Source organism: Euprymna scolopes, chromosome 22 (genome assembly GCF_053919585.1).
Source record: "Euprymna scolopes isolate OS-2025 chromosome 22, ASM5391958v1, whole genome shotgun sequence".
Lineage (NCBI taxonomy): Eukaryota > Metazoa > Mollusca > Cephalopoda > Sepiida > Sepiolidae > Euprymna > Euprymna scolopes.
In genome coordinates, this window is record NC_136503.1 from 104,575,694 (window position 1) to 104,602,202 (window position 26,509).

At 32.4% G+C, this 26,509-nt stretch overlaps 1 protein-coding gene across 1 annotated transcript; it reads right to left on the minus strand.

The window, feature by feature from the left end:
- LOC145243592 (transcription termination factor 3, mitochondrial-like) lies at window positions 1-26,509 on the minus strand. The gene is made up of 6 exons (XM_080106580.1): window positions 26,427-26,509; window positions 14,457-15,318; window positions 8,733-8,898; window positions 6,031-6,098; window positions 3,430-3,520; window positions 1-386 (listed from the first exon to the last, which is right to left on the minus strand). Exons 2-6 carry the CDS (start codon window positions 15,306-15,308, stop codon window positions 109-111), a joined length of 1,455 nt encoding a protein of 484 aa, XP_079962706.1. The 5' UTR covers window positions 15,309-15,318; window positions 26,427-26,509; the 3' UTR covers window positions 1-108.

A 26,509-nucleotide genomic window follows, 5' to 3' on the forward strand; every position in this document is an offset into this window, starting at 1 on the left:
TAATTTTTTTCTTGTTTATTTAGAAAATTAAGACAAACAAAAGAATCAGACATAAGCAATATTAAACATTAAACAGACTTTTTTTCTTTCAAATATAAAAAAAAAAAATTACAAGGTTTTCAGAAATTGGTTGAATTCTGCTGTTGAAGATTTTGCAATATCAAAACAAAAGGTTTTATCATCCTGAGAGACGAGAGCTTTAAGTGATACATAGTTCTCCTTAGTGGCATCGTACTGATCACGTTTCATGTGCTTCAAGAATTCATGGCGTTCTTTAATTCGATGCAGTCGCGTTCGGAAGATCTTCGGCCACTTTATCAACTGGGCATGAGTCAGGCCCATCTCGTTGTGGACGTAGACAAATACGTTCGTCAAATTATATTTATCTGCAAAGGAATAAAAAATATGCATAAAAATGGCGTTTCAACATGGTAACAGAAAAAATAAAAATGAAAACAACAAATGATACTGTTTTTCGTAATACGTGGACAGATTGAAAAGTCAGGTATGGCTGACCATATATGGAAGGAAAAGGGAAACCATCTATTGTTATGAAACCATCTATTGTTATAAAACCATCTATTGTTATGAAACAAAGCAAAAAATTATAGGTCCTGGATATGACCTGAAACTATATCCGATGGTGAAGCCCCACCTTGTGGGCCTTGGGGAGTGTGGAGCCACCCTTTAATTGCCATTGCTCCCAGGTCCACTCTGACTCGGAGTGGTAGTACCTGTTAGGGTCCCAACTATGGGTTAAATAGAATCTGACTTAAAAAAAAAAATATACTCCATTAAAAATCGTTCCTCAAAATAACTAGATTTGGCATTAAATAACCTGAAAAAGGTTGATATGTCGTAAAACAAAACCAACCAACCAAAAAATTATAGACAAAGATGACTCAACAAAGAGGCAACATATATACTGAGTGACAATCGATTATTTAGTAGACTTAGTACAGAATTTAACATGATATGGGAACCATCTAATATATAAAAAGGAAAATGTATGTTAGTTTGTGTATGTCTGTGTGTTTTTTTTTTTTTTACATGGAATTCACCACTTATCAAGGCCCAAGGGCCACTCGGGGATAAGAGTTATTGAGATGAGTATTACTTATTAATTTTATTTTATTACGGACCGTTATCCTCATCTTTTTTTAGTTGTTGTCTCACAACGTTTCGACCAACTATTCCTCTGGCCTTCGTCAGGTGGTATCTGCGACGGGATAGGAACTCCGAATCTTCCAACTGCATTCTCGGCAATTACTGCCTTCTATAGTTGTTGTATTTGTATGTCTGCCAAAAACTTTTGACAGACGCATTGGACCATGACAAAAATTGGTATCGTTAGAAAGATCAATCTCTTGGATGAAAAATATCTATAAATTGGCCAAAAAGATTAATTCTGTGCTGGTCAACTGGGCTATTTTTTGCAAGGACGGGTCACTTTTTTTGTCGACATTTTTGCAAATCATACACCTACCAATCTCAGCGTAGGTCTATAAAATGTTATTTTGAAAGCCCGTGACGTCATAAGTCACCGTGGCCGTGACTGTGACAGCTTTTTTTCACCTCCTTTTCCTCTTTCACGTTACATGTTCGGGCCTGCCAACTGCGGCTAATTTTTTTTTGTGCTCGCATGGGTACTTGTTACAATTTTGATTGAAACAAAAGTTATTTTGATTTTTTTTTCTGGGTGTTGGTTGCTTAATAGCCGTAGTATACCACTTCTCTCCACTCGGGCAATGCCAGGTAGTCATGATAGTCTATAATATAAATTTTAGCTGTCTGTGTGTGTGTTTATGTGCATGTTTGTATGCCCGCAAAAAACTTGTCATCTGCATCGAAGCAGCATGAACGTGGTTCCGTAAAAAGAGCGATCTCTTGAACACATAATATCGAAAAATTATAAAAAATCATCACTTATTCCATGTAGAAATGTTAATTGTGCATATGCAAACAGTTCATTTGTTGTTTCATTTTAAAAAGCTAAACTTGCAATGTCATTAGATTAGATTAGGTCGTCGTGGTCCGATCGATAACGTGTTCGCTTACAAACTTAAGTTTTGCAAGTTCGTGCCCAGCATGCAGCATTTTATTTTCAATTTTTTCTTCTCCTATCATTTAAAATTCTCTGCTTTTTTACGGGCGTCCACAACATGACATTTTTTTTTCTTTTAATTACATGATAAGATGGCACCCAAGTCTCGTTTTTCTTTTATTTGTTTAACCATATTTTACAACCGGGCAATGCCAGGCGCCCCTTCCCCAAAGAGTTATCGCGAAGTATAGACAATGGCAATGCCAGGCGCCTCTTCACACCAAAGAGTTATCGCGAAGTATAGACAAACAAAATTATATAGAAATCAGTTAGTTACAACTATTCAGAAAGTTTTATAAAAATCCAAGGCATCAATTTTTTTTTAATAAGCACAAGTGTCAATTTTAGCCATTTTAACCCGAAAGGCACCAGAGTTTTCCTGGAAAATCCGTTCTGTTACTTTTTTACTCATACCATGTTTAATGTTTGTGCAAAATTTCAAAAAATTCCAAGGCGTAGTTATTGAGAAAAGTTAGCTAGTTAATTATAGATAACAGATAATATGGTGCTTGTTAAGATAGAGTTGACAAATCAATTTTTTTCAAACTATATCATTTTAAGCAAAAACAATATTACTTACTTAATTGTCATGTCGAAAATAGTAATATATCCAAAAATTATGAAAATTCACTCAATCTAGCGGGTGGATATAGAAAATCAGATTTTTCTTCAGTGAACAAGTTGACCAGAGCCCTTGAACCGGCGCCACCTCTGTTGGGCCCTGGAGAATGCTGCTATGCCTCAACTCACACCTACATTAGTGAACACACAAACATACACAATATTTAAACCTTCTTTATCATCTGCTGATCTTGAAATATTCCCAACCTTTCTCGTTGAACTATATTTCTAATATGAAAAACAATGAACATTGACTCTTATTAAATATAATTTGTATAATTCTGTAATAATTCAATTGCTGTGATCTTCTATTTTTAAACACATAAAATATTTATTTATTTTGTTTTGTTTTATCATATAACGTTTCCCGTTTTTCTCACATTTGATTATAAACCCTGTGAAACTTTTTCAATAAAATCATTTCTCTAAACCGAAAATACTTCACCCAAATCCAAACTGCAAAATGTAACCCTCAGAAAAAGTGATGACTCCCCAAAGTACGGATCCCCAAACTGGTGACTCCCAAAACTGGCACATCCCTAAAGATCCGCACAAAGGGAAGTTCTGCCTAAGAATAAGATATCTTGGGAGTTGTTGCTAATTTCCTTTGATTAACTAAAGGTTGTAGTTTAAACCCCTGCAGTGGGAAGTACATATTTTTTTTCCTTCTTTGCCCACAAAATAAAATACTGATTTATACTAACTGGAAAGAAAAACCCGTGGAGTGATCAGGAAAATCTTTTGGAGATCAAAATTAGTAAATCCAAGGAACTCCTTCATCTGGAAGTGGATCTCCTGAAAAAATAAAAGGTGGAAATTAAAATGATGATTTTTTTTTTACAAGAATTAAAAAAGACAAAGGAACATTAAAAGAAAGTTTGAGGAGTTTTTTATTGGTAGCCTCTCCCTGCATAACTATTTTTCAGACCCGTGTGACATCACATGGCCCCACCATGGGGAAAACTGATAGAGGGAAACGATTTTGAAAGTGGATTTATTATATTTTTTTTAGGTTTTCGATTACTTTTTTTATTGTATTTGAAAGATTAAAGCCTAAAGTTAATTCCTAAAAGGAAATAATATTTTTACATGTGAAAAAAAGTTTATAATGAAAAATGTTTTCATGGCGATATTCGGAAACCAACAAGTAAACTAAATTTTGAAGGTAAATTCATTGTAAAAATCTCTTGAAAAATAACAATTAGTTTTCTGGGACAATTTCAAATTAATAAAGGCAAGTTCTTAAATATTGAATTAAAAAAAATTCCTTGCTTACAATGAATAAATACCCCAAAATATCATTTTGAAGTGCGTTTTTTGCTCTATCAAATTGTGATATTCGTTACCATTCTCAATCTTTTTACTTTTTTTTTTCTTTGCAGGCTTTTCAACAGCATCGACAAAATTTAGATCTACACGTTTTCTTATTCCAGTTCAAACTAGGCCGAAAAACTGCCAAGACAGTTCATGATATCAATGATGTGTTTGGCACAGGAACCACTAATGAACGTGTAGAACAACAGTGGTTCAAGAAATTTCGCAATGGTGACAAGAGCCTCGAAGTTGAAAACGGTCACAGCCAGCCGACTGAAGTTGATAACGAACATTTGAAAGCCTAAATTGAAGCCGATCCTCGCAAAACCACATGAGAAGTTGCTGTTGAACTCAAGCTCGACCACTCAACAGTCGTTCATTATTTAAAGCAAATTGGGAAGTCAAAAAAGTTGGATAAATGGGTGCTGCATGAATTGAACGATAATCAAAAAAAATCATTGTTTTGAGGTGTCTTCTATGCTCCTTCTGCACAACAAAAACGACCCATTTCTTGAGTGGATTGTAACTTGTGATGAGAAGTGGATCCTCTATGACAACCGGCAACATTTGGCACAGTGGTTGGATGCCAGAAAAGCTTCACAACACTTCCCAAAGCTGAAATTGCATCACAAAAAGGTTATGGTGACTGTTTGGTGGTCTGCAGCCGGTCTCATCCATCACAGCTTCTTGAATCCAGGCGAAAAAAATATGGTGAAGAAGTACTGCTGACAAATTGACAAAATGCACCAGAATGTATGTGCCCGAGATTGGTCAATATAAAGGGACCAATTCTCCTCCATGACAACATTCACCCGCATGTTGCTCAACTAACCCTGCAGAACTAATTGGGCTCATGCGGCATATTCACCAGGTCTCTCGCTCAGGGTACCAACTATGGGTTAAATAGAAACAGACTTGAAAACAACAAATATGTTCTATTAAAAAAACTTTTCTTCAAAATCTTTGGATTCGGCATTAAATAACCTGAAAAGGATTGATATGCCGTAAAACAAAAACAACCAACCAACCATCAGAAGTTCCAATGTATGTGCCCGAGATGGGTCAATATGAAGGGACCAATTCTCCTCCATGACAACGCTCGCTCACATGTTGCGCAACTGACCATGCAAAAGCTGAACGAATTGGGCTCCGAGATTCTGCCTCGTCCGCCATATTCACCGGTCCTTTCTCCCACCGATTATCACTTTTTGAAGTATCTCGACAACTTCCTGTGCAAAAAATGTTTCAAAAGCCGAGATGATGCCGAATCGGCCTTTAATGACTTCATCGCTTCCAGAACTCCGGATTTCTATGCTAATGAGATAAATAAACTTGTTTCTCTTTGGCAAAAAAAATGTGTCGATTCTAATGGTTCTTATTTCGATTAATAAAGTTTATTATGAAAGGAGTTATGATTTTTTGAAGATGAATGTCAAAAAGCTACATTATTTTTGCACTAACCTAATAAAGCCATAAAACATAGCTATCTTCATCCTTCAAATTGAGAAATAAAATCGCATAGCTTAAATAGAAATAACTCATAAGTTAAATGAAAACTTCTGTTTTTAAATGCAGATGATGTCGATCATAATAATTAAAAATAAATTAAATTAAATGTAAAGTAAATAAATCAATAAAATAAATCAGCTTTATATAATATTTCTAAATAGAATACTTAAAACAATTCTATTACTAATTTGTAATAAAAATTGAAAGCTAATTATTAAAACAGATTTTATTTAATGTAATATGCAAATTAGATAACCTTTTGAATGGTGATTCCTTTTGAATAAATAGTATATAAAGAAATCATGCAGAAATAAAAAAGTATGTGCAAGTCTGTTAAACAGTGTACCTTTTGTATATATTAACCAAATCGTGAACAAACAAGATACAACTTTATTATAATAGATATATGATGTAACAAATATGGAAAAAAATAAAATTAAAATTAATTCATTGTATCCCGGGCAACACTAGTATATACTAACCTTGATTGATTTTGCATTGTAACTGACCAATTTCGGAAGATGACAAACAACTTCACGTACTTGGCTGCCTGAAATCAATGAAACAGGAAAAATGAGCAAAACAAAATGTAAGGAATACATTTATAAATTACCCCCTCCTCAAAAAAAAAAAAAAAAAAAAATCCTCCTGACGGACAATTAATTTGTTATCCCACTCAAAAAAAAAAAAAAAAAAAAAAAAATTAATTGTCTAAATTACAGCTTTCGACCACATAAATTATAAATCTTTCAAAGCCCGAAAAATACTTGTTATTTATTTTTTTTTTTTAATTAAAATCGGAATTTTTAGTTATGGAAGGTCTTAATAACTTATAATCTTGTACGTTTCTCCAACTCTCTAAATATTCTAATTTGTTATTTCACTTTTTAATCTTTCTATTTTTTTACAACTATGCATTACATAGACAGGAAAAATAGATTCATGTTTATTTTTTTTTGGGGGGGGGGGACTTGTCCAGACCCCCCCCCTTATATTAAAAAACAAAATCTGCATAATGTATATCCCCATGATGAAACGAAAACATCATGTTCTTAAAGTCATGTAGATTGATCAAGTAGTTTTGTTTTTAGATAAGAGAGTCAAATTTTATGAATATCGGAGAAGTGACTGTCTCACCTGCCATTTTAAAAAAAAAGTGAAGAAACAAAGGGAGATAACATGAACTGCCCGCCTGTGGAATTTTCTTCCGTTTCTTTGCTTTCCAACTGACTACAATATGGTCGCCTTCAAGTACAACGTGAAAAAATTCTTGATGAAACATCCCCTGATGTAATCCAATTTACCAAATTTCCACACTCATTAACTCTTATCCTCAAGTGGCCCCCAGGCCTTGATAAGTGGTGACCCCTTTGTAAAAAATCAACTGTGCTCATCTGCCATTCTGTCTCCAATAGGATCTTCCAATCACTCAAATACCGGCATTAAAATCAAAACAAAATGTCCCTCTCTATCGCAGCCTATCAATACTTAATGGCTAACTGGGAACACCTCAGATTGTTCATATTAGTTATACTCTTGCATTGCATGTTTAAAAAGGATGCGTTGTCCTCTACTGCATCTGACATTAAATGATTGGTTAACCATTGGCATAGAGCAGAGGTTTGCAACCTTTTTGAGCGTGAGGTCTAAAAAGTTATACTGATTAAAAGGAGGAGGGCCAAACAGCTTTGGCTAAATTGTCATGGAGGACAACAATGTTATTAAATTATTTAGATTCTTAAGACTCCTATTTGTCATTTTCACAACGTTTCAGCCGATGTAACTTCTGACCTTCTTCAAGGTCCATCGTGCAGCGGTTAGAATACTTGGAAAAAATCAATTGTAAAATGTGATAGAAGGTTGAAGGTTTGATCCTCAGTGTGGCCGACCAAAAAATACAATTGCGAATTACTTAGGACCTCTATGCAGTCAGGGCTAATGAAACGAGAGCATACTACCGCCATGAAATAAATAAAGGGTCTCATTCGAAATTCCGTCCAAATTCCTGAGTTTGACAGAAACATTCCCAAGTTCGATAAGATACACCTGAAGAAGGTTGGAGGTTACATTGATTGAAATGTTGTGAAAATCACGCTCAAGATGAGAACAGTAGTCCAAAGAATCCAAATAATATAAATAATCAATCCACATCCCAAAAATCCATTTATTGTAAATAAATCTTTTGAGCATTTCAAGAAATCAAGTAATAAATACAATTATATCCTATATTACAATGATATAATTTATTTTACTATAGAAATATAGCCTTGTAGGAGATGTCCTTTTCTCTTCCCTGCAACCTCTTTCTCACAGAAGAGATGTTGCGAGTTTGTCTCTGCTTTATCGTTATTTTCATGGCAAGTGCTTGACTGAGCTCCAATCTATGGCCTCCCCTTGCCAAACTTTCACCTGTCTAGCAGAAAATACTATCAATAATTCCCCCCACTCTTTATCTGTGCCTAAACCTAAATTCCATGAACAAAGCTTCTTTCTTAGAAATGCACGTCTATGGAATTGTCTTCCGTTTTCCTGCTTTCCAGCTGACTACAATATGGCTGTCTTCAAGTCTAACGTAAACAAGTTCTTGATGAGCCGTTCCATATAAGTTAACAAATTTACCGAATTTCCATTACTAACGATTACTATATTGTCCAATTTCTACTATACACTCTTTAACCCTTAGCCTCGAGTGGCCTCTCGGCCTTGATAAGTGGTGATGCCTATGTAAAAAAAAAAAAAAAATATCGAAACAAAAAAAAAGAAATTCAAATGCATCGTGAGTAAGATGGCAGAACAAACAAAATTCACTCAAGGGCTGGATTTAAAAGGTTGTTGACCCCTGTTATAAAGAGCTTCATACCTTCCAAGAAATTTCAACAGAAACCAAACTGCCAACCCTGATACACATGTACATACACATACACACCCACACACAAACATACACACGCACACACACAAAAAAACACTAACACGTGTACACACACGCACACAAATACACACATAAACACATGCACAAAGACACACACAAACACACATGCAAAATGCCTTTATATATAAGTAGAGATAGGGATATATTTGTAATTTTTCATTATTTTTGTAAAATGTCTGATGTCCCTCGGATGCTGAGAACATCCTGTATAAACATTCTTTCTACGAACCCAAACACAAAAGAAAAATGATTTACCTGTGAGTTTGAAGAGTTTCTGATAAAACCCGAGTTTTTCATCAATATTTGGAACAGACATTGACAATAAACGTGGTGCTCGGATCAGAATTTGCGGGATGTCCGTCTTTGGGAAATTTTTGGATTTAAAATATTCAATAATGGCTTCTAAGTCTTCAATATTAGCCTGTCATTAAAGAAAGGAAAGAATAGCAAAATTAAGAAAAACGCTTAGGAACATTTTGATTCATACAAAGTGTCCCAAAATTAAGCGCCTATTTTGAACTAGTAATCAAAATAGATGGGAGAAAAGACAGTGCCAAATTTTGTTACTCTGTTTTTATGAGAATTGTTTTATAAATAGAAATTAAAATAGATGGTTGGGTTTAAGGACACTCTGTATTTGATGAAGGACTTAAAATCGCTAAAGCAATACAATATGCTTAAATACAATATACAATATGATACAATACAATATACAATATGATATTAGGTTGTCCGGAAAATAATGACCAATTTTAGAGAAAAAGTAATTATTAATCAAATAGGTGACACTAGACATAGAAATTAGTCAAAGTATGATCCTTGAACAGCCATGCATTTTTGCCATCTATCAACTAGATCATTTATGCCTTGTTGATAAAAATTCTTTGGCTTAGATGCTAAGAAATCTTTGAAAAAAGATTCAACCTCTGCATTAGATCTGAAAGTTTTGTTGCTTAAAAAAGCGGCTAAATGCTTGAAAAAATGGTAGTCTGTGGGCGAAAGATCTGGAGAATAAGGAGGATGTGGTAAAGTTTCATATCCCAAGTCTGTGAGTTTCTGCAGTGTCATTCTCGCAACATTAGGCCACGCATTATTGTGGAGCAGGATTGAACCACGCCTATTCACTAATGCAGATCTCAATTTTTGTAAATGATGATGCATTTCTTCGAGTTGATTGCAGTAAACCTCTGCCGTGATGCTCTGATTAGCATCCAGAAAGCTGTAATGAATAGCACCAATTGCACACCACCAAACAGTCAGCATAATCTTCTGTTGGTGAAAATTTGGCTTTGGAAAATGTTTGGGTGATTCATCACAATCAAGCCATTGATCTGATCGTTTCCAATTATCATAAAGGATCCACTTTTCGTCACAGGTGACCATTCGGTCAAGAAATTGATCATTAATGTTTCGCAAAAAGAGCATCGAACACACTTCAAAACGTCGAGCTTGTTGATTTTCATTGAGCTCATGTGGGACCCATTTGTCGAACTTTTTCACCTTGCCAATTTGCTTCAGATGGTCCGACACTGTTGAACTGCTGACACCAAGTTCCCGAGACATTTCCCTGACACTCTGCCGTGGGTTTTGCTCAACAATGGCTCTCAAATTTTCATTGTCAAGATTAGATGGCCGTCCTCTACCTTCTCCATCTTTAAGGCTCTCATCACCACTACGAAATTTCTGAAACCACCTTCGTACTGTTCTATCACTTGCGATGCCTTCTCCCCATGCCCAATTGATATTTGCAGTTGTTTGAGAAGCATTGTTACCAAGCTTAAACTCATGCAGGAAAAGTAATCGTAAGTCTTCTTTTCTCATATTCCAAATTATGGGCTCATTCGCTCATAAAACGTTTTCTGAAAGAAAAAAGTAAGAAATTATTAAAGAGCACATATAAATCAGTAATCATGTTGATGTTTACCTGAAATATAATAAAAATCCTATGATAAAATCCAATTTCAAAACAGACTTTCTGAAATGGCCATTATTTTCCGGACAACCTAATACAATATATACAATATGATACAATACAATATACAATATATCTGGCGGATTGGAATGCTGTCATGCAGGAGGAGGATACCTTTGCTGATATTGCCCAGCTTCTTGATTTTGTTAGTTACTTTAGCCTGGTTCCAGAAAACTGTGGGCATGACGTTGTCAGCGGAGGGCTGCACTCTTGCGTTCTTTGGAGGTGGTTAGTCCAACTACTTTCACTGCATTGACTGGGCTTTCAATTAGTGTTGGGACAATTAATCGGAATTAGAATCAGGAATCAGAAAAATCGAACTTTTTGGGGTATCGGAATCGATATTGGAATCAGTATCAGAATCGGAAAAATTTGTATTTATTTTCCGATGCCAAAAACGATTCCTTTAATTATCTCTGTTTTTTATTTGATTTTGTTTGAAACAAAATCTTCACTGCTGGTAGTAATAATAAAATAATGAATATTTATTGATTCTAAATTACCAGTCAAACTAAAATCTATAGATCACCCCCCCCCCTTCACAAGTGTATTTTCACGTTTGAGCAAAATATCTGCACACTGAACATGTGTTTTTACAGTAATCGGATAAAAATAACACCTTTATTGTAAATATTTTGAGATTTATAAAGAATCGGAATCGGTAATTGTATCGGAACCGGGAAAAATATTAGAATCGTCCCAGCACTAGTTTGGCTATGAAATCCTTCCCATCTCTCTAATCATCTCTCTAAATTTCACGCTTTCCGAGCCATGAAGTTGCTTTTGAAAGGAAAGTGTTTTCCAGATTATGCAACCTTGATTTCCAAAGTCATGTCAAAACGGTCCCCAGAGCTGCATTAAACGATGGGAGAAAATTTTGTTACTCTGCTTTTCCAAGAAGTGGTTTTAGCTGCCCTGATGAGTTGTGATACAACGAAACAGTACTATATGTGGATGACAATTAAAGCCCCCCCCCCTCTTTGGGTTGAGCACTTTGTAAATATATTTTCACCCGACGCGTATTTAAGCAATTAAGCGAAGTCCACTATTAATTTGTTTGTAAAGAAACTTATGGTTTGAGCACTGTAAGCGACGGGCGGGTGTGGATTTAATACACACTCATGGAGAAATACTTACGGCACTGATTTGTGGTCCGATAGTTAGAACAGCCGACTGTCAACTCAACAGTTGTAGGTTCGATCCATGGCTGGGGAAAGGTGTATGTCTAGCCGCACTGATGAGTTGTGATACAACAAAACAATACTGACAATAACAATAATAATAAGGATACTAGAAAGCTGATTGGCTAACGAAAATCTCAATAGAAGATGCGCATATAAAAACGACAAACAACCACAGAATTCGCGCATAAGCCTGAAGAGTCCTAGAGTGGATGAAACGCGGAATATTCAGTGTAGCTTAATTGCCATATACATTTTATAACTTACTAACTAGCTCTACCTACGTATTGAGCACTTTTGAAGTAAATACTTAAAGTTTACGCATAAATCTATACTTTCGTATATTAATTTTATGTGAGTAAATGAAGTAGTTATATATATATATATATACATACATACATATATATACATATATTTATATATATATATATATTTATATATATATATATTTATATATATATATATATTTATATACTCATTCCATTTGTGATTTTTTCCAAGGAATTCTGCCTTTTGGATCATTTTGGCCCTTTTGGAACTTACCTGTTGGATTGGAAATTTTTAATTCTACCGTGTTTGGATTTTACCATTCTTGGATTTTTTACCCTTCACAGGACTATCCATTCATGTGAAATCTTTTTATCATTTTTCTTTTACCTCCTACTCCCCTTACCTCACCCTTTTTTTAACCAAGTAAGATCTGTGACTTATCTGTAGTTTCACTAAATACTTTTACATGCAAAATCCGATCCCGCATTTTGCTAATTCCTGCCCTCTGATGAGAAGGAGAGTATTTCAAGATGTTTTTTAACATGTTTTATTAATCATTTGTTCATATTATAAGCTCTATTTCCTTTTCGGTTTTATTGAGCTTTTACATCTGGTTGAGATTACTTTACTTGTAAATATTAACTCTTTAATATTTATAATATATTTTAAGTTTACCATTTTGATTACCTTGGTAAACTTATTGTAATTTATATATATATATATATATATATATATATATATATATATATAAGCATTCATTCTCAGACCTTGGTCTTTCTAATATTCACTCTTAGACAATAATCTTTGTAACATTCACTCTCAAACTTTGGTCGTGGTGACATTCACTCTCAGATATTTAGTTTCCATAACATTTCTTCAAATCTCGTAACTTTGTTTGCAACGAGAGAAGTTTCTGGAACATCTGTTATATTCTGGGCATGGCAACCAGTTTCCTAATTAGAAACATCCTCACTCCCACTAGGTACATCCTTCTCAATTAAAGATTTAATTTCAATCCATCTTGACGGGCCTTTCATTGGGTTTTCTGGGTTTGTTGCTGATTTTAATAGACAGAGTTTTCAGCATCATTATCATCTTGGCTGGTGCCGTGGTGCTGTCATTTGAATGTTTTTAATGAAGAGTAAACAGAATCTTTAAACTTTTGCAACCTACACCGAATGGTGTAAGTCATTCAAATAAATATAGCTTTATTAAAAAGTTTTGTTCAAATAATTTTATCAAAACGTTTTGTTTAAAAAATTTTATTAAAAAGTTTTGTTTAAATTATTTTATTAAAAAGTTTTATTTTAATAATTTTATTATAAATTTTTATTTAAATAATTTTATTACAAAATGTTGTTTAAATAGTTTAATTAAAAAATGTTGTTAAAATAATTTTATTAAAAAAATGTTGATTAAATAAAAATAATGTTTCCTAATAAAAAAAAAAATCTTGCCGGACCATTGCCCCCCCCCCTCCCAACAACTCGTTTTTTTTTAATGTTTGTTTATAGAATGCCGTGTGAAGGTCAAGGTCAACCAGTGTTGACCCAAAGCTGTTCCTATAGGTTTGCATATCTGATGGGGTCTTTAAACCCTAACGGATCTAGACTTGAAAACATTTAAACAAAATTCCATCGTATACTTTATGCATCGTGACATTGTTGTTAGATCCAATTACTACAGGGTGACCCCCCCAAAAAACGGGCCCAACTCTAATTAGGCCCTGTTTCTTATTGTTTTGTCCACATGAAATGAAACTTTGGTCATAACTAGTTTATTATATTCAAAACATCACATCAAAACACTAGGGTCTTTGGCCTTTTTTTCTCCATTCTACAGCATATGTTCTAGATGGCCTCCATTTAGCTTTTCTTTTTTTGGGTCACCCTATATATATATACATATATATATATATATTATTTATATATGATTTAATATATAATTTATATAACTATCCTTATAATATTGAGCATTTTTTGGGTCACCCTATATATATATATATATATATATATATATATATATATTACACAAAGAGCATCGCTTAATATGCTAATGATAATTTGTATATCACTTCCCAATATGCTCAACCCAAGTTAGGAAGCATTATAGTAACCCACATTCAGTACTGTTTCACTGTTTCACAGTTCATCAGTGCGGCTTGACAAGCAACTACCTCAAACCAGGATCGAAACCCAACCGCCCAAACACAAGCCGGAGCTTCTAACCATTGCGTTATTCAGCTGCTACTGTTGCTTATATAAATATATATATACGGGGTGACCCCCCCCCCCCAAAAAAAAAGGGCCCCAGTTCTAACTAGTTTATTATATTCAAAACATCACATCAAAACTTAAGGGTCTTTGACCTTTTTTTCTCCATTCTACAGCATATGTTCTAGATGGCCTCCATTCAGCTTTTGTTTTTTTTTTTGGTTACCCTGTATTAGACACAATCCTAAATAGTAACGACTTACGTCCAAGTAGCAATATGGCTTTTTTGGCGTGAAAAAAAGTCAAAAAACAACAAAAAGAATTTAATGAGAATCATACATACTTTAAAGATAAAAGGATTCTTTGTGATGACCACAGCAAGCTGGTCGCTCGGAACTCCGACGTCCTTCAAGAAGAGCAAATAAGGTTTGACATCCGATTCAAAATCGAGTTTGAGGATAAGATTAGCAGCTTCATTGAACTTCTCGATGCGCGACAAATCAACACCGAGGCTGATCAATTGTTTGAGGGTCTCGGATTCACTAACATAAACGGTTAGATTAGAGGAGGTTGCCATGTCGGTATATCGGCTCCGATTCAATTCTATCGTTGCTTCTTCAGCTTCCGAAGGTGACATGACCTCTGAATCTCTAATAATGGTAGATATTTTATCACTTTCAAAAAAAGGTCTGGAAATTTCTCGGGTGTCTTTGAAATTGGCTGGTTCTCTGCTGGAATCAATACTAAGTGATAGCTTGCGATGAGACGTTTCAGCATCATTAGATTGGAACGCTTCAGGTTGTGCCTCAGCATATTCTGTTTTGTGGCTGGGGTCTTTTATTTGAAATGTCGTACAGCTGTCACTTTTAATCGCCTCTGGTAATAAATCGGAGCGATTTTCATGCTCAGCTGTTTTTAATTCAGGCACCGTCGTCTTATCAAATTGTTTGATGGTGCTGACAAGTTTCCTGTAATAATCATAATGTTCTTTAGGGTCTCGTCTTTTATGAAGAATGCTTTCATTCTCCGATGGAATTTCTGCTTCTTCTACTAAAGAGGGGGATTCTTCTTTATTGTGGCATTGAAAAGCCGACAGAGACACGGGACGTAGACCATATTTGTAAAGGCTTTGGTAAACAGTTAGCACTGTTCTTTGCTTTTGACGAAGGACAACCAGTAAACACCTCAAAGACATTGTGACGGACCTAGAAATATAAGAAATGAAATAAGCATGAAAACTTGTAAGTAATTTATAAAGAATTTCATATAATAATTTGGGAATTAAACGCTAAGACAAATCTATATATATAAAAACGAAAATGTGTGTGTGTGCTTGTGTGTGTGTGTGTGTGTGTGTGCACTTTTTGTGTATGTCCACTATCACTTACAAGTGTTTATATACACCCTAGATAATAATATTTACAATTTGCGAACGCGCGTCGCGTCTAGATTTATTTACATCGAAATTTTACACGATTCTCACTATTTCGGTCGTCTCATGTTGGTTCGGCTTTTTCGTATAAAATCGAAACTGATGTGAAACTAGGAATGTTTGGTCAATGTCAGTTTTCACCGTCATATCAGACAATTGCTTTCATTTGGATACTCCCCTAATAAAGGGGGAGCTAGTTTTAAAGTTGGGTAAAAACAAAAACCCAAAACAACTACCTTGCAGTTAAAATTTACTGCGGAAACATTAAGTGCGTTTGACCTCATTAAACACGCACATCACTTTTTAATGATTTTATTTCACACATTCTTAATCCTCTGCCATCGTAGTGTGGTAGGAATCCATCAGCCTATTAACCTCAAGGGTTCGGGTTCGAGCCTAACTGCCTACCAAAACTTTTTTTTTTCTTAACACTGGGTACCCCACCCCTCGCTAGTGAAGATATAAAATAAATTATCTATATATATAAAAGCGAAAATGTGTGTATGTATGTATGTGTGTTCGCTTATTGTGTATGTCTGTAAAAGGTTTTTTCCGTTGGACTTTTCGGTCGGCTCATTCCTTCTTAAAACTTTTTATATCACATCTAAATGATAACATATATGAGTTACGAATGGGGTTCGCCTGTCTATTCAATTTGTCCGACTTTCACGTTTTATTTTTTCCAGTCAATGTCGACTTCGTCATATCAGACAGGGGAGCGAGTTTTTAAAAACAAACAAACCGATTTATTGACCTCATTAAAAACTGTCCCGCACAAAATGCTAACTGCTGAATACCTATCGCCGTCACGTCAATCAAAAACGCGCACCTGTTTTTTTTTTCACATTTTACTATTTTCCAACTGCGCGTTGTCAAGGCTTTGTTTTTTTTTTCACGGGCACCTGTTTTTTTCACACACACCTGCAAACACCCGGGCAACGCCGGGTACCCCTCGCTAGTATATATATAAAAGGCAAAATGTATGTGTTTTTGTATGTCTCACAAAAACTTTCGACACAGGTGACGGATTTTCACGATATTCATATCATTTTGAAACTCGACCCTTCGAACGACAAATATCGAAAAATTGGCTAAAAACATTAATTCCTTCACTCTCAACTGGGAACATTTCCACAGGGAGCGGTAGCAAAAAATCGTTCCTTCATGACAAGTTAGCCATATACACATGTGCAAAAAACGGTCTTTCTTGAATTATTTTAACTATTAAAAAAACGACCCAATTTTGCTGACGTGCTCATAGCTCAGTCACTTAAGGAGCAGCGTCGTTATTTTAAGATTACACGTTCAAACCGAGATGTAAGATCTTTTTTTTTTTTTTTTTAATTTTTAAAATTTTAATATTGGAGCAGGGTTATTTATATCATTTTTTTCGTGTTTTTTTCCATCACGTTAGCTGGTTTTTTTTTTGTTTTTGTCTTTCTGATTTTTTTAAGAAGTTTTAAAATCGTTCGCTTACATGTTCGGTTTTTTTTTTCATCACGTTCGCTGTTTTTTTTGTTTTTGTTTTTCTGATTTTTTTAAGAAGTTTTAAAATCGTTCGCTTACACGTTCGTTTTTTTTTTTTTTCATCAGGTTCACTGCTTTTTTTTGTTTTTCTGATTTTTTAAAGAAGTTTTTTAGCTTACACGTTCGTTTTTTTTTTTTTCATCAGGTTCACTGCTTTTTTTTGTTTTTCTGATTTTTTAAAGAAGTTTTTTAGCTTACACGTTCGTTTTTTTTTTACTTTCGCTTATTCTTTATTTTCCATTTTGTCTTTATTCACCCCCCCCACCCACACACACACACACCTCCAAACACTCGCTAGTCTAAAGTTGGGTTTTCTTTTTATTAAAAGCCTACTGTTTCTATTTAAAAATTATCAAAATAAACTTTTTAATATACTATTATGGATATGCAAACGGCGTGAAAGTTAACCAATTTGCAAATTCCTTTAAAAACGAGCATTAATTAATTACTTATTCAATTTTTTTTATGGTTTCTTTTGCATAGAATTTAAGACCGAAAATGTACTAGCACAAAGAAATATTTTTATATTTATCTATCTATCTATCTATATATATAAGTGACTGTGTCTGTGTGTGTAAAAAGTCTCTATCTGGGCAAAAATTGCTTCTAAGGGGCTAAAATTGAAAACAAAACAGTTCATTTTAGCAGGGTAAATTGAATAAAACATATCTCCTACTGTTACTTTTGCACAAAACTAAACATTCATAGTTCAAAGTCACTTAATTTTCAACCTTTCATATCCATCTGTCGGTAGGTCAGACAGTAACGACTGTGGAGAGATAAATAACGACTAAGGCTGGAGTGCTAAATATTCTGATTCTAGCGTCATATTTTGTTATAACTTTTGAAATCATTAAGCTATATTGAATAATCAATAAAGAATTAACTTGGCCATTTTACAATTGACAGCCTAGAGAGTGGAAATGCATTTCTCCACTGATAATGAATGATGCACTCGGAAGGACCATTCACAGTTGAAAAAAAAAAAACAATCAGGTAAATAAAAAATATTATTGAATTGTTTGAAATTTATCACAAATATATTTCAGAGGTATACTCCATCTTCAGTGTGTTGTTTTGTTTCTTTTTTTTCCATTTCTTCTTCCTTGCTATGTTGTAAATTTGGAGAAAGGAGTTTGTTTGTAAAGAGCCGTGCGTTGTTTCTAGTGGTTGTATTTTGAAATGTTTGAATTGTGCATAGGCAACGCGAGAATAACATCAAGGATGAGATGAGGGTTCATATAGAAACGTTTTAATTTGAATAAATTAAAATATGCATCAAGTGCGCTTGAAAGCCAAATTACAAAGTAATATTAGGAAAATAAATATTTTACTTGTTTGAAATTTATCAAAAATATATTTCAGAGGTATACTCCATCTTCAGTGTGTTGTTTTGTTCCTTTTTTTCCCCCCTTTTCTTCTTTCTTGCCATGTTGTAAATTTGGAGAAAGAAGTCTATTTGTAAAGAGCCGCACATTGTTTATTTTATTATTGAATTATTTATCTTCCCACAACGACTGTACATTCCTGCTATTGTAAGACTTTAAAAACACCTTATATATATATATATATATATATATATATATAACTCAGAATTTCCATGTATATTATTGCTCTATCTCGCATATTGAGCTTTCTTTATCTGCTTAAGATTGTCTTATAAATATTGATACTAATATTTATTTGGACTTTATGTTTACAGTAATATACAATCCTACGGCATTTCAGTATTTCATATATATATATAAGGAGTTAAAATAAAAAGAATAAGATCGATTCTTTAAGAGGAGACTTATCGGGACAATGCAAAGCTCAACAAATTGTTTCGGAGCTCATATAGAGTATCAATAAAACAAGAAAACAACAATATAAAAACGTATACAGATTTATTCGTTTATTAAATAAGGATGATACACCAATTAGGGGTGTAAAATATTTAAAACTATATCATGGTATTTCGAAGCCTAATGCTTCTCATCAGAAGAGGAGAGAAAATGCTAAGTAACATAACAGGTATGTGACGTCTAGCGATAGTTACATAAAAAGTGAAATAATTGTGCAGCGAGAGGAGAATATAGAAACTGTTTGGGAGGGGGAAATGAGAGAAATAAGACCGTTTTACTTATCCTACACCCCTAATCGATTTATCATCCTTATTGAATAAATGAATAAATCTATATGCACTAGTATAAAATTTTATAGTGTCATTTTCTTATTGTATGCATTAGTATAAAATTTTATAGTGTCATTTTCTTATTGGATACATTAGTATAAAATTTTATAGTGTCATTTTCTTATTGTATGCATTAGTATAAAATTTTATAGTGTCATTTTCTTATTGTATGCATTAGTATAAAATTTTATAGTGTCATTTTCTTATTGTATGCATTAGTATAAAATTTTATAGTGTCATTTTCTTATTGTATGCATTAGTATAAAATTTTATAGTGTCATTTTCTGATTGTATGCATTAGTATAAAATTTTATAGTGTCATTTTCTTATTGTATGCATTAGTATAAAATTTTATAGTGTCATTTTCTTATTGTATGCATTAGTATAAAATTTTATAGTGTCATTTTCTTATTGTATGCATTAGTATAAAATTTTATAGTGTCATTTTCTTATTGTATGCATTAGTATAAAATTTTATAGTGTCATTTTCTTATTGTATGCATTAGTATGAAATTTTATAGTGTCATTTTCTTAGTGTATGCATTAGTATAAAATTTTATAGTGTCATTTTCTTATTGTATGCATTAGTATAAAATTTTATAGTGTCATTTTCTTATTGTACGCATTAGTATAAAATTTTATAGTGTCATTTTCTTATTGTATGCATTAGTATAAACTTTTATAGTGTCATTTTCTTATTGTATGCATTAGTATAAAATTTTATAGTGTCATTTTCTTATTGTATGCATTAGTATGAAATTTTATAGTGTCATTTTCTTATTGGATGCATTAGTATGAAATTTTATAGTGTCATTTTCTTATTGGATGCATTAGTATAAAATTTTATAGTGTCATTTTCTTATTGGATGCATTAGTATAAAATTTTATAGTGTCATTTTCTTATTGTATGCATTAGTATAAAATTTTATAGTGTCATTTTCTTATTGTATGCATTAGTATAAAATTTTATAGTGTCCATTTTCTTATTGTATGCATTAGTATAAAATTTTATAGTGTCATTTTCTTATTGTATGCATTAGTATAAAATTTTATAGTGTCATTTCTTATTGTATGCATTAGTATAAAATTTTATAGTGTCATTTTCTTATTGTATGCATTAGTATGAAATTTTATAGTGTCATTTTCTTATTGTATGCATTAGTATAAAATTTTATAGTGTCATTTTCTTATTGTATGCATTAGTATAAAATTTTATAGTGTCATTTTCTTATTGTAAGCATTAGTATAAAATTTTATAGTGTCATTTTCTTATTTTATGCATTAGTATGAAATTTTATAGTGTCATTTTCTTATTGTATGCATTAGTATAAAATTTTATAGTGTCATTTTCTTATTGTATGCATTAGTATAAAATTTTATAGTGTCATTTTCTTATTGTACGCATTAAGTATAAAATTTTATAGTGTCATTTTCTTATTGTATGCATTAGTATAAAATTTTATAGTGTCATTTTCTTATTGTACGCATTAGTATAAAATTTTATAGTGTCATTTCTTATTGTATGCATTAGTATAAACTTTTATAGTGTCATTTTCTTATTGTATGCATTAGTATAAAATTTTATAGTGTCATTTTCTTATTGTATGCATTAGTATAAAATTTTATAGTGTCATTTTCTTATTGTATGCATTAGTATAAAATTTTATAGTGTCATTTTCTTATTGTATGCATTAGTATAAAATTTTATAGTGTCATTTTCTTATTGTATGCATTAGTATAAAATTTTATAGTGTCTTTTCTTATTGTATGCATTAGTATAAAATTTTATAGTGTCCTTTTCTTATTGTATGCATTAGTATAAATTTTATAGTGTCATTTTCTTATTGTATGCATTAGTATAAAATTTTATAGTGTCATTTTCTTATTATATGCATTAGTATAAAATTTTATAGTGTCATTTTCTTATTGTATGCATTAGTATAAAATTTTATAGTGTCATTTTCTTATTGTATGCATTAGTATAAAATTTTATAGTGTAATTTTCTTATTATATGCATTAGTATAAAATTTTATAGTGTCATTTTCTTATTGTATGCATTAGTATAAAATTTTATAGTGTCATTTTCTTATTGTATGCATTAGTATAAAATTTTATAGTGTCATTTTCTTATTGTATGCATTAGTATAAAATTTTATAGTGTCATTTTCTTATTGTATGCATTAATATAAAATTTTATAGTGTCATTTTCTTATTGTATGCATTAGTATAAAATTTTATAGTGTCATTTTCTTATTGTATGCATTAGTATAAAATTTTATAGTGTCATTTTCTTATTGTATGCATTAGTATAAAATTTTATAGTGTCATTTTCTTATTATATGCATTAGTATAAAATTTTATAGTATCATTTTCTTATTGTATGCATTAGTATAAAATTTTATAGTATCATTTTCTTATTGTATGCATTAGTATAAAATTTTATAGTATCATTTTCTTATTGTATGCATTAGTATAAAATTTTATAGTGTCATTTTCTTATTGTATGCATTAGTATAAAATTTTATAGTGTCATTTTCTTATTATATGCATTAGTATAAAATTTTATAGTATCATTTTCTTATTGTATGCATTAGTATAAAATTTTATAGTATCATTTTCTTATTGTATGCATTAGTATAAAATTTTATAGTGTCATTTTCTTATTGTATGCATTAATATAAAATTTTATAGTATCATTTTCTTATTGTATGCATTAGTATAAAATTTTATAGTGTCATTTTCTTATTGTATGCATTAATATAAAATTTTATAGTGTCATTTTTTTATTGTATGCATTAGTATAAAATTTTATAGTGTCATTTTCTTATTGTATGCATTAGTATAAAATTTTATAGTGTCATTTTCTTATTGTATGCATTAGTATAAAATTTTATAGTGTCATTTTCTTATTGTATGCATTAGTATAAAATTTTATAGTGTCATTTTCTTATTGTATGCATTAATATAAAATTTTATAGTGTCATTTTCTTATTGTATGCATTAGTATAAAATTTTATAGTGTCATTTTCTTATTGTATGCATTAGTATAAAATTTTATAGTGTCATTTTCTTATTGTATGCATTAGTATAAAATTTTATAGTGTCATTTTCTTATTATATGCATTAGTATAAAATTTTATAGTATCATTTTCTTATTGTATGCATTAGTATAAAATTTTATAGTATCATTTTCTTATTGTATGCATTAGTATAAAATTTTATAGTATCATTTTCTTATTGTATGCATTAGTATAAAATTTTATAGTGTCATTTTCTTATTGTATGCATTAGTATAAAATTTTATAGTGTCATTTTCTTATTATATGCATTAGTATAAAATTTTATAGTATCATTTTCTTATTGTATGCATTAGTATAAAATTTTATAGTATCATTTTCTTATTGTATGCATTAGTATAAACTTTTATAGTGTCATTTTCTTATTGTATGCATTAGTATAAAATTTTATAGTGTCATTTTCTTATTGTATGCATTAGTATAAAATTTTATAGTGTCATTTTCTTATTGCATGCATTAGTATAAAATTTTATAGTGTCGTTTTTTATTTTATTGATACTGTCTGTCCATTCCACTTTTCTTGGAAACTACTGAGCTGATCTGGCTGAAATTTTGCATGGACTTTTATAAGGTGCAGCAAACTAGGTATTATGGTATCTGTTCAATTACCAGGGAATGCCGACAGTGTTGCCCAGGCAGGTTTTGCAGGTCAGAGTGCCCCTCTTAGAGGGCGCTGACTTTTCAATTCCACTTTCGAACCTTGGTGTCACAGATCTTACAGTGGAATAGGACTAAATACTCTTTAGTTCCTCCTTGTAAAATATTCACAGCAAGAACTCGTCTTCTATCACAATAGAAAAAACTGTCCTTTCATCCTTTCATGTTCTTAGTGTTGGGCAGGATTTCAGTACTCGTGTAGTTTATAAACCTAATAATAACATTATTATTTAGAAATCCATTCTTAACATGGAGAGGGGATCTTTTAAAAAACTATTCTGTCCTTTTCACCTAACAATTTAATAAACAAAAGATACCATAAAAAATTGAATTTAGCTGGAAAATCCTATCTAAAAAAGAAAAAAAAATAGCATGGTCCATAAACTACACAAATACCGGAATGTCTAAAGTCCTGCCTGCCTGCCTGTAGAACACATTACTGTGGGATTGCTTCCCTGCTGATTACAACCTGGTTGTCTTTAAATCCAATCTCACCAAATATTTGGGTGCTTATTCAGATTGGCACTTATGGCGGCAAAGAAAATACAGAAAAATCTTAATGGTGCTTTTCTTTTTTGTTTTTTTTTTTTACATGGGGGTCACCACTTATCAAGGCCCAGGAGCCACTCGGGGATAAGGGTTAATGGTGTATGTAGCAATCACAGAACGAAGATGAAATATTCAAAAAATCACGTAATTTAATTAAGGAGTTTTCTTTTTTATACAAGCGAATCAAATTTTACGATTAAGCTAGTCTTAGTGTTTTCGTCAGCCATAATGAAATCCGATGAAATAAAAAAAGAGAAGACAACTCTAACCGACGTGAATAATAAGTCATACGGTCAATGCAGTTTAGTAAAATTGCTAAAAATTGTAAATTTTTATTTTCTTAGTTTTAAATAAAACTACTTGATCAGTCAGTTTACATGATTTTTAGAATGTGACATTCTGTAACGAGTACGTAGAATCTTCGGTCAGTTTTTACGACGTGCCCCAGCGTATTATAAGCACCCCAACCTCCCCATGTTAAGAACGGCTTTCGGAATAACCCCCTCCCCAACCTCGAAAGCCGTTCTTAACATGGGGAGGTTGGAGTGTTTATAATACGCTGAGACACGTAAAAGTTGACCGTATTTTCTGTACTTTTTTTACTTTTAATTGCCGCCATAAGTGCCAATCTGAATAAGCACAAAAAACAACAGTACTTACTTTTCCTGTCGCAAATAGTAATATATTCAAAAATTACGAAAGTTCATTGAGTAGAAAATTATGTATAGTTAAAAGTAATTTGGGTTTGTATTACTGTACACTGTTCACATAGATTCGAAAAAGTTGTAAAAAAAACAACAAATACATATCAAATAAATGTTATCAAAGGCAAGATAAGTTACTTTTCTACCAAACTGGATACATTTTTTGTGTTTTTATTCAATGTAACATGTTTATTCAGCTCGAAAAACATACATTATTTACCGATGTATTGGAAAATTCAAAATGGCGCCCGACTCTCTCTTTAACACGGTAAGTTTAGGAAAAGGTGTTATAAATAATAAACTAGACAAAATACTATTAAAAAAAACCACCGAATATATGTCAACATATGTCACGGTAACATATACTGAGCGAGTTTCTAACAGTATTTTGTCTAGTTTTATATTTATAACACCTTTTTTTTTCTTTTTTTTACATGGGGGTCACCACTTATCAAGGCCCGAAGGCCACTCAGGGATAAGGGTTATTGCGTGTACAGTAATCAATGAGATAGTATTGTAGTAATCATTAGTATTGGGGGTTTTGATAGAGTGTCTTACTTAAGGGGGCGTTTTGTCAGGAGTTTGTTTATGTTAAACTTGAAGACATCCAAGTTGTAGTCAGGTGGGAAACAGGCAAGCGGCAGAGAGTTCCACTAGCATGCAGTTCTAAGAAAGAAGCTTTGCTCATGGAATCTACGTTTGGATTTAGGCACAGATAAAGAGTGGGGGAAAATTATTGACAGTAGTTTCAGCCAGACGGGTGTTTCTCATGAAAGATTGGCGAGGGGGGGGGATAGATTGGAGCTCAGATGAGCACCTGCTATGGAAATAACGATAAAACAAAGACAGGCTCGCAACGTCTCTTCTGTGGGAGAGAGGTTGCAGGGAAGAGAAAAGGGCATCTCCCACTAAACCAAAAAATCTATTTTGTACTCTGCAAAGGCAGGATAGGCTGTGTTTAGCAGCTCCTGCCCAGATGTGGCAGTAGTACTCCATCCTTGAACGTACTTGGCTTTTATACAGATAGAGAATTGCATCAGTAGTGAGATATCTTCTGGAGCGGTAGAAGGATCCCACCATTTTCCCAGCGTCCTTGGCAACAGACCTGATGTACGTGCTCCGTTTCAGATCAGGAGTAAAGGTCAAACCCAGAAGCTTGTCAAAACATGGAGCCTCTCCAAGACGAGAGCCATCCATTTCAATTGATGCCAGATGGGATCAGAGCGTTGATGATGTAAAGATAGAAGCTTGGTTTTGGATGCATTAAAAGTGACCAGCCACCTCTTCCCCCACTGTACCACGCGCTCAAGATCAGAGGAGAGAGAATCAGAGAGAACTTTGTCATTTACGGCCTTTGATGTGTTGCCATAGATGCTCGTGTCATCAGCATAGATGTCAACGAATGATTTAAGTATGTGTTTTGGGAGATCATTGATGTAGATCAGGAAGAGAGTTACTGTGGGCTTCTGATTTCTGCCCATCAACCAACCACTACTCTTATGAATCTATCGGAGAGAAATGATTTAATGATTGAGAAAACATTTCCAGTGATACCCAAACTTACCGTGTTAAAGAAAGAGTCGGGCGCCATTTTGAATTTTCCAATGCATCGGTAAACAATGTATGTTTTTCGAGCTGAATAAACATGTTACATTGAATAAAAACACGAAAATTATATCCAGTTTGGTAGAAAAGTAACTTATTTATCCTTTGATAACATTTATTTGATATATATTTGTTTGTTTTTTTGACAACTTTTTCGAATCTATGTGTACAGTAATACAAACCCAGTAATTTTAACGGAAAATTGGGGGAAATTGCGTTTTCGCTACTTTAATGGCGATGTTTTATTTTTATCCGATAGCGATATACTTTTTTTTGATTATTAAAAACACAATAGTAGCTGTTCTACCCGATGAATTTTCGTAATTTTTTGATCTATTACTATTTTCGACTTGACAAATAAGTACTATTGTTTTAAGCAAAAACAACTTTTTTTTTAAAATCAATCTGTCGACTCTATATTAACACGCACCGATAGTACATTACGACATAATCCAACGTAGAATAATACATTAAAAACAAATATTTAATACGAACTTGTTAAAAACCTATGATAATTATTAGCATTTAATTAATTATGAGCAAATTAAGGCACATGAAATACGTAATAATAAAAGAGTTTTACTTTACCCTTTGAGATGATAACATTGAAAAACACATGGGCGGTGATAAGTGAAAAATGTTTCTCTTCTAAAAAAGTTCCGCTGTGTTCG

Bases quoted from the DNA above. Each gene is read 5' to 3' on its own strand.
- LOC145243592 (XM_080106580.1), bottom strand. From the start codon at position 15,308: ATGTCTTTGAGGTGTTTACTGGTTGTCCTTCGTCAAAAGCAAAGAACA. The intron at 6,099-8,732 runs GTAAATCATTTT...CATTGATTTCAG, and splicing joins GAAACTCTTCAAACTCACAG to GCAGCCAAGTACGTGAAGTT. The intron at 387-3,429 runs GTTAGTATAAAT...ATTCCTTTGCAG, and splicing joins TCCACGGGTTTTTCTTTCCA to ATAAATATAATTTGACGAAC.